We start from the raw sequence: 9,546 nt of genomic DNA, 5'->3' as shown, positions 1-9,546 counted from the left end.
ATAAAATCAACTAGATTTCTGTTTCTAGTCTCCATTCAATTACTCCTGAAGTGAAGTGCAACATAGAAACATAGAAAATCAGAGCAGTAATAGGCCATTTAGCCCTTCCGCCTGTTCTGTCAATAAATATGATCAAGGCTGATCATCTAAGTCAGTTCTCCCATACCACTTGATCCTTTTAGCCCTATGAACAATATCTAACTCTTTCTCGAAAACATTCAATATTTTGCCGTCAACCACTTTCTGTGGCAGACAATTCCACAGGCTTACCGGGTGAAGAAATTTCTCCTCATCTTAGTCCTAAACAGTTTAGCCCGTATCATTAAACTGTGACACCTTGTTCTAGACTCTCTGGTCTTTGGGCACATCCTTCCTGTTTTTTGCCTGTCCAGGTGTACTAGTGTAGTTTATGGTTATGGGGTGAAGGCAGGAATGACCATAGTTATGATGTCTCGTGATGAGAGATTAGCCTACTGATGTTCATTTTCACAGATAAAAGTGTTTGGTGACCATTTGCCAGGTTTCCAAAGCCATAGGATCCCACACCTTTTAAGAAGATTAGTAGAAAAGGGGATGTGGAAATTAGGCAACCAGTTCTTAATGGTATACTGACTGAGTATTTAATTGCATTCTGATGGTAGACATCAGCTGGGGATTCATTGTACTCTTTATAATAAGAACAGACTGAAATGAGGGTTGTTGGGTTTGGAGGTGCATGTGTGTAATGGGTATCTCTGCAAATAAACATTTCTAAACTGTGTGGAGATTTGGATCCAGATCTGCACTTTGCCAGCAGAAGGTCTGAAAGGGTACGTCAGTACTGGTAAGTACTTTTTGACAATAAACTTACATCGTAACATAGGAAATAGGAGCAGGAGTCAGTCCATGGAGTCTGCATCATCATTCGGCTAGATCGTGACTGATCTTCTACTATCATGCCATTTTCACTCAGTATCCTCATATTGCACTGATAGCTTCAATATCAAGAAAATTATTGATCACTTTCTTGAATATAATTATTCTTTTGTAAATTTTCTTTGAAAAATGAGTGTAAGGTTCTGTGCTACAAACTGCAGGTAATTTATGTTTTCAGAATTCTGCACTGTCACTAAACCAGAGTACTGTGCCACAGCAACCCCATGTGCATTGGGACAAGAATTAAGTCAAGCCTTTCAAAAATAGGTCAGAAGTTACACAACACCAGGTTATAGTCCAACAGGTTTATTTGAAATCACAAGCTTTCAGAACACCACTCCTTCATCAGGTGAAATCCCGATGAAAGGGCAGCACCTCATAAGCTTGTGATTTCAAATAAACCTGTTGGAGTATAACCTGATGCCTTGTGACTTCTGACCTTGTCCACCCCAGTGCAACACTGGCACCTTCACATTATTCCAAAAACAGGACACATGATAGTCTGTAGAAATCAGCCAATTGGTCTCATGCTTTATTAGATTGTATCTAAGCCAGAGATGAAGTTTTGGTGTCTTTTATAATTTAGTGGATGGAGATTGGAAGCATTAAATTAGTAAATGTTTCAGTGTAAATTCCTGAGGTCAGGGCGTAGTCATTGCAGGAGCTGAGTGTTTTATTATACTGCCCTTTTACTGCTGCTCTCTCTGTTTGGGAGGTGTAAATAAAGTTGATTTTATAATGGCTGCCTGCAGCTGTGGGTAAGCTTGTCCTGTTCAGTCCAATAAACAGCAGAGGGGGCAATTTAATGAGTGACTTGGCTTGGTAGCATATTCTGCAACAGGTCATGAAGCACACTTGGTTTGATTTCCTGCCAAAGCACTGTAATGCTGAAGGAAAAAAAGTTTCAGATGCAATGGGAATAATTTGTTCAGTTGATCCATGGGGGAATAGCTCTCCATCTTGCTGCAACAAATCACTAACTACGCGAGAGAAATAAGATACAGTGAAGCCTCTGAAGAAGCTGGATGCCTAGTCTTTATATACTCCAGCTGTAGAAGGAAGTTTACATGTATAAGTGGGTATTGTAATAAGATATATGAATGCACATTAAATATTTATTATTCTTGCTTGGCGAAGACAGCTGTTGACTTCTTGCGGAATATTATCTTGTTTGATACTGTTGCCCTCCAGTCGAAGCACTCGAATCTTGGAGAAGCTCATTAATCCCATGGTTCTACAGAAGCTGTCCACGGTGAACTCTGCAAACACCACAAACTGAAATGTCAGAGACGTGCTGGAGAATGTACAGGTGTATACATCACTGATATTTAAAATGCAGTTTTTCAGAAATTGCGCAACCCCTTTAAACTGCCAAAAATAAATGGCTTTCAGAATTTTTTTTTCATTTGTTCACAGGATGTGAGCATCACTGGCCAGACCAACATTTACTGCACTCTTTATAATAAGAAATGACTGAAATGAGGGTTGTTGGGTTTGGAGGTACCTATATGCAATCGGTACCTCTGCAAATAAACATTTCTAAACTGTATGCAGATTAGGATCCAGTTCTGTACTTTGCCAGCTGAATGTCTGAAAGGGTACAGCAGTACAGACAAGTACTTTTTGACAATGAGAGATAATAGGAACTGCAGATGCTGGAGAATCCGAGACAACAAGGTGCAGGGCTGGATGAACACAGCAGGCCAAGCAGCATCATAGGAGCAGAGAGGCTGACGTTTCGGGCCTAGACCCTTCATCAGAAAAGGGGGAGGGGAAGGGGGTTCTGAAATAAATAGGGAGAGAGTGGGAGGCGGAACAGAAGATGGATAGAGGAGAGGATAGCACCTCCATCGCCTACCGACCAACCTCATCCCGCCCCCTTGACCTGTCCGTCCTCCCTGGACTGACCTATCCCCTTCTTAACTCCCCACCTACACTCACCTTTACTGGCTCCAACCCCGCCTCTTTGACCTGTTTGTTTCCTCTCCACCTATCCTCTCCTCTATCCATCTTCTATCCGCCTCCCCCTCTCTCCCTATTTATTTCAGAACCCCCTTCCCCTCCCCCTTTTCTGATGAAGGGTCTAGGCCCGAAACGTCAGCCTCTCTGCTCCTATGATGCTGCTTGGCCTGCTGTGTTCATCCAGCCCTGCACCTTGTTGTCTCTACTTTTTGACAATATTGCCCATGTGAGGATAGTGTTGTGCTTCCTTTTTTTTTAACTCATTTTGGTCCTTGGGTGTAGGTGCACCCACAGTAGGGACAAATGTTCCCTTTCATTTTACTTCCTTTATTCGTTAACAGGATGAGGACGTCACTGGCTAGGCAGCATTTACTGTCCATCTCTAATTCAGAGTCAACCAGATTTCTGTGGGTCTGGAGTCACATGTGGGCCAGACCAGGTAAGGATGGCAGTTTCCTTCCCTGAAGGACATTAGTGATCCAGATGGGCTTTTCTGACAATTGACAATGGATTCATGGTCATCATTAGATTCTTAATTCCAGATATTTATTGAATTCAAATTCCACAATCTGCTGTGGCAGGATTTGAACCCAGGATCCCAGTTATTTGGGTCTCTGGATTAACAGTCCAGTGATAATACCACAAGGCCATTGCCTCCCCTTTTCTTTCCAGTTGTGTGGGTTTCTGAGGTGGATAAGTGGCAGTGATGTCTGGAGCTGGAGGCTAAACCCATGATTGGCATACTGACAACAAACACCCATGACCAGAACCTTGGAGACATTCGGGGGCAATTTGGGTATGACATGAGATAACCTGTAAATCCATATGAATTTCAACCTGAGCTTAGAATTAGGCAGAGAGTTTTAGTTAATTTCATAAATCATTTAAGATTCATTTTTCATTTACTCTTATTCAAGAAAGTAGTCAGGTTAAAAGAAAAATTAGTTAAACTGCATTAACTTGCTCAAATGCTGATGGAACAGACAGAGTTCCTGTGCAAAAGACAACATAGTTGAGCCAGCATTAACCCTGAGTCCTATTTAGAAATGGAATGTGAAGATGACCCTGCACCAGACTGAGAAAGGAAAAGCAATGGACTTTTGTCAAGGGTGGGAACAGAGCATAGGCTTTGGAGAGGAGATAGAATGGCACCTTGGAGAACAGTGCATAGTGGAACCAGGGGAAGAAGCCACCTGCCACTTTTGGAACATGTGAAAAATGAGCTGCTTGTATAAAACAGACCAGTTCTAAATCTAAGTAGTGTACTGTCTATGTCACTTATGACATACAAATAGCAGATGAATCCTCATTGAGTTAGAGTGATACCTTGGAATGTTTTCTGAGGTGGACCCTCCCAACATCGGCACAACAAATGATCATTGACCTGAACCTCAAATCTCCTAAGATGATTTCGCAAAATAATCTACCACAACAGAAGGTTACGCTACGTGCACAACTATGTAGTTTAGGGTTTTGATTAGGAAAGAGATCAAGATTTAGGGGGAGAACGCAGGAGAATGGCACTGAGAAACAAATCAGCCATGACCAAATGGTGGAGAGACTTGATGGGCCGAACGGCCGAATTCTGCTGTTATATTCTGTAGTCTTAGATCTAAAAGCAGAAGTGGACGTGTTGATATTGTGTTTGGAAGTATAAAAATAAGTTACATCCTATCCAATCCAAATTCACTTATTGTTGGTACTTAATATTATCCCTTTTATTATGTGACAGCTGGGTTTGCTTGTTTGGGTGGAGATCAGATGAGTCAAGCTGAGAAACTGCCTTGAATTATCAGGGTCAGAAACATACTGTGGACTAGATCCGATTGCTGGGGGTTGAAGGCAGTAGTCGGATGATGTTTGGGAAGGGTCCGGTGGCAGTTTCCCAGATGTCATTTCCCAAAATTGGCCTGGATTTGGATCTGCTATTTTTGCATTTAGAAGCTCACATAGCTTTGAGAAGTGAGTTGAATGCATGCATTGTGATATACAAAACATCATAATTACTTAGGTGAAGAGTTGAAAGTTCTTTCCCTATCTATCATTGTTCACTCAAGATGAACTTCTTGAGGTGGTCTCTGTCTCTTTTGTCTGCTCTCAGCTCAAGTTCAATATTGCAGAAATATTCTTTCACATCAATGCCATATTTATTCTGTGAATAGCACCAAGAACAGAATGAGTCACCAAGTGGTTGAAATAATAAATATTACAACTCAGCAATCTATTTGACATCACCTTCTAAACAATCAACCTCCACTAGCTAGAGGGGCAAGGGCAGGAGGTGCATGGGAACACTATCGTCTGCAAGTTCTCTTCCAAGTACACTTGAGTTGAAACTACATTGCCATTCCTTCACTGCCATTGGCATCAAAATCCTGGCACTCTCTTTCAATTAGAAATGAACAATAAATACCAATTTTGTCAGTAACACTCACCTCACAAAGATTAATTATATTAAAGTTTGCCAGAGTAGCAGGGAAGTTTAGCGCTGGTTAGTTGCCAATGCAGCGTGATTAGACAGTAACCTGCTTGTTGATCTTCCCATTAGATCTCTTTGTAGTGGAATTGAAAGCATACTGTAGCTGGAATTGTGATTGAGCAACCTGGGCGGGATCTCATCCTAGATTCCCCGTGAGACCTGACAACACAGCTGTGCAGGCCTATCTATCACAGCAGCCAGACGTTCAGGATTAGGGTTTTCTGGTGAATTTCCCAGATTGAGAATCCCTTTCCCCCCCAATTCCACCCATTCCATTACCAGGGGTCACATTTAACCTGGACAAAGGCTTTGTTGAAAACAGATTCTGATGGAAATTTCCTACCCAGAGTCATCTTATTGCTGGCTCACTACCATGGGAGTGGAATGCTGGACTTGTGGAAATTAATTACCCAGGTGTTCATAAGCTATTCAACTGTGAAAGGTATCATACCTAAGCCTGGTTGTGTTTTCAGCTAATGTCACTACAAGATACGTACAGAGTTTATCTTGACATTTTGTGAATAGGAACCTGAACTTCAGAAATGAGGATTCTGGCTAGTTTTCCGGGAACATTCCTGGCTGGATGTATCCTTGTCTGAAATGAAATCATTCGACTTGAATTCAAGATTGAATTTGGAATCTTTCTATTTGACATTGCCCAGCATCAAACTTTTACTTTAATGAGTGCCCTCCTATTCTGTTATTTTCCAACTAGTCATTAGATTCCCCTTCTGCCAATTTTGGTGTTTGACGGTACAGACTCTTACATAGAAACCAAATAATTGAAGTTCTACATTGAATCTGAGCTTCGATGGATTAGACACAGAACATTCCCAGGTGACTCACTGGATGATAACCAGAAGTAAGCTGGTGTCTTTTTGGCTTCTCCTAGCATATGTCTTGTGGTGTAATGGTAACGTCCCCACTTCTGGGCTAAATGTTCCAGGTTTGAGTTTCCCGCCAAGCATTGTTGAGCATACAGGGTGTGTCTGTCTGCAACATGGCCAAACAGATTAATTATCAGCCTGTAATGTAAACCCCTCCAATAAATCTGACGGCGAGTGGAAGAGTTTTCTTGTCAGCTATCCTTTAGAAGAGAATACGACTGCAGGAATTTGCCTATAAGGATTGATTCCAAGCCAATGGTCCTTTATTTGGATATGAAAACATGAGAAAAGACAAGCAAACAGAACCAACGGTAATGAAAGCCATTAACTCTTTTTTTCCAAATACATACTTTATTCATAAAAATGATTAAGGTACATTCCAAAACATTTTAATTTGAATATTAAAAAAATGCGATAAGATTCATCGAATCACTACATTATGAAAGCAGGCCATTTGGCCTATCAAGTCCATACTGACCCTCCAAAGAGGATCATACCCAGACTCAGACCCTATCCCTGCATGACTAATCCACCTAACCTACACATCTTTGGACTGTGGGAGGAAACCAGAGCACCCAGAGGAAACCCATGCAGACACGGGAGAATGTGCAAACTCCACACAGAGAGTCACCTGAGGCTGGAATTGAACCCAGGTCCCTGGTGCTGTGAGGCAGCAGTGTTAACCACTGCTTGCCTCTATTTAATGTGTTCCACTCTTAGATGCCTTTATATGATTAAAATGGTCTTAATATTTACAGCCCAAGTCAAGCCATTTCAAATTGGGAATAAAAACACACTCTCCCCTATATACTAAGTTGCACGCTAAGGTGCCTCAAGACAATTTCAATACTGTTTACGTTCACAATGTACATTCTTCATAAGATACAGGGGAGCCTAGGGAGGGTAAATGGAGGGACAATGCACAGCTCAAAGCAATCATACTCAAAGGTGGCCAACAGAATGAGGGTGATCTTGGGCATATATTTCTCCCCCATATCTATATATTTATGCATCATATCCCTGTGAACATAACTATTTTATCCCTCCAGATAAAAGGGAAAATCATTTGAGTGTTTGCCACAAGGCAGGAGTGAAGAATGTGCCAAACCTGTGCCATATACAACAACACTGAGAGTGCCTTAGACCTGATGACTAGGTTCTTAACTGCAATGAGAGGCAATCATACTTAAGCCTGCCTAGTTTTTGTTTTATCATAGCCACTCATTCTTTCCTGTTTTTTGCACATATCTTGAACCCTCTGAACCATGTACCTAGCACCTTCAGTTAATCTGAACTGGCAGTGAAAGTCACAAAGAATTGGTCAACCCGTTCCCAATAGACAATGTCTCATGCTTGCCTTGATTAACTTTGACTCCAGGGGTCTATTCAAACTGGTTGTAGATGTCATCCAGCTAAGTACCAACAGTAGATCCGAGCAGAACACGGTTATGTTGTCTATGGACATGGAGGCTTTGACTCAAGTGCCTCTACTACTTGGGATATTCTGGGCAGGGAGCACAGTCTGAGAACTAGGGTGAGACCATTCAGGAAAGATATTAGGCAGCACTTCTACTCTCTTCAACAAATGGCATTGGATGCAGGATCATAATCCTAACGGTGTGGCAATGGCCTCATGATATTATCGCTGGACCATTAATCCAGAAACTCAACAAATGTTCTGGGGACCCGGGTTCAAATTTTGCCACAACAAATGGTGGAGTTTGATTTCAATAAAAAGAATATGAAATTAAGGGTCTAATGATGACTATGAACTGATTCTCAGGAGAACACCCATCCGGTTCACTAATGTCCTTTAGGGAAGGAAATCTACCATCCTTACCTGGTCTGGCCTACATGTAATTCTAGCCCTACAGCAATGTGGTTGATTCTTAACTGTCCCCCTGGGCAATTAGGGATGGGCAATAAATGCTGGTCTAGCCAGAGTCACCAATATCCCGTGAGTGAATATAAAAAGAAATTTGTTAACTTTAAATCTGAGATAGATAATTTTTTGTTGACTAAAGATATTAAAGGATATTGGCCAAAGACAGGTATATGGAGTTGAGCCACTGAGCAACCATGACCTCACTGAATGATGGAACAGGCTTGAGGGGGCTGAATGGCCTACTCCAGTTCCTATGTTGTTAAAGCAATCCCTCCCATGCCCACATCTTTCCTGTTAGACTTGAATCCCCTTCCCCTCCCCCATTTCTGATGAAGGGTCTAGACCTGAAACATCAGCTTTCCTGCTCCTCTGTTGCTGCTTGGCCTGCAGTGTTCATCCAGCTCTACACCTTGTTATCTCATAATGCAATACACAACAGGATGGGGAAGGGGGGTGGGGCGAGACTGCAGCTCTGCCTAAACTCACGTTTGATCGGAAAGCTTTCTGACACCCATACACTGATTGTAACTGCGCTCCTGATGTTTATGGGTCATAGTTGGATCCAATGACAAATTCCCTTCACAAGTTACCATTTTGAAGAGCACATCCATTATGTAGGTACATGATAATCTCCTGGTTCAGGCTAATGAGTCTACCCACCCAACACCCTTTTCTGCACATAGGAAATCATACCCTTGAGCAGTGTGAGGCTTTCAGAGATCTTCCTGCTGGGTACACTGAAGGCTTTATCAGGAAGGATCACCAACTCTACAGCAGTCTTGACTGGATTGACAATGGCCTTGGACAGAATATTGTAGACCACATTCAGCAGTGAGATGGGTCACCAATTTCTAATATCCCCCCTCTCCCTCTTCGTTTGTAGATGAGGATATAGACGCTTTCTCCCTTAAATTCTGACATGCTCTCAGCCAGAAGATTACTCTTAAACACCTCCAGCAGAACTAGGCCGATCCTGTCTCACAGAATAAAACTCTGTTGATAAGCCAATCCTTCTAGGAGTTTTACTCTTCTCACTCTCTTTGTGTACTTGCTAAAGGATAAAGATAAGAATATATCTGCCTGCTCCACAGAGTGGACTCTGGACTGGAAAATGATCTTAGAAGTCTCCGAGGCAAACAGCAAGGCTTGCTGGCTCCTCACCTCTTGGGGGTCTTTCTTGACATTAACCCCCATTAACTGCAGCTGGAGCAAATTCAGCATAATGTTTTGGAATAGGGACATTTCCTTCTGTTTCTGTCTTGTTTGAACACTTTTGAGAATGAAAATTATCTAGGTGTTAGCCTTGATTACTTTGTATCAAAGTGTCAGAGACTCAACCAGTTCTGCAATCTTTGTAAAATAGCGTGGAGCTGGAGAAACACAGCAGGCCAGGCAGCATCAGAGGAGCAGGGAAGCAG

The 9,546-nt window shown here is 42.1% G+C and overlaps 1 protein-coding gene across 2 annotated transcripts in view; it reads right to left on the bottom strand.

Annotated features, from left to right (window-relative positions):
• Positions 1-1,932: 1,932 nt before the first annotated feature.
• Positions 1,933-9,546, bottom strand: part of LOC109938097 (fibromodulin) — a 49,865-nt gene continuing 42,251 nt past the window's right edge. For both annotated transcript variants that reach the window (XM_048612168.1, XM_048612169.1), the window contains exon 3: positions 1,933-2,174. In XM_048612168.1, the coding sequence (XP_048468125.1) occupies positions 2,023-2,174 (152 nt within the window). In that variant the 3' untranslated portion in view covers positions 1,933-2,022. The remainder of the gene's footprint in view (positions 2,175-9,546) is intronic.

This window comes from Rhincodon typus, chromosome 25 (assembly GCF_021869965.1).
Source record: "Rhincodon typus isolate 14 chromosome 25, sRhiTyp1.1, whole genome shotgun sequence".
NCBI classification, from domain to species: Eukaryota; Metazoa; Chordata; class Chondrichthyes; order Orectolobiformes; family Rhincodontidae; genus Rhincodon; species Rhincodon typus.
The sequence above is the reverse complement of the archived record's forward strand: the minus strand, read 5'-3'. Positions and strand labels throughout refer to the sequence as shown.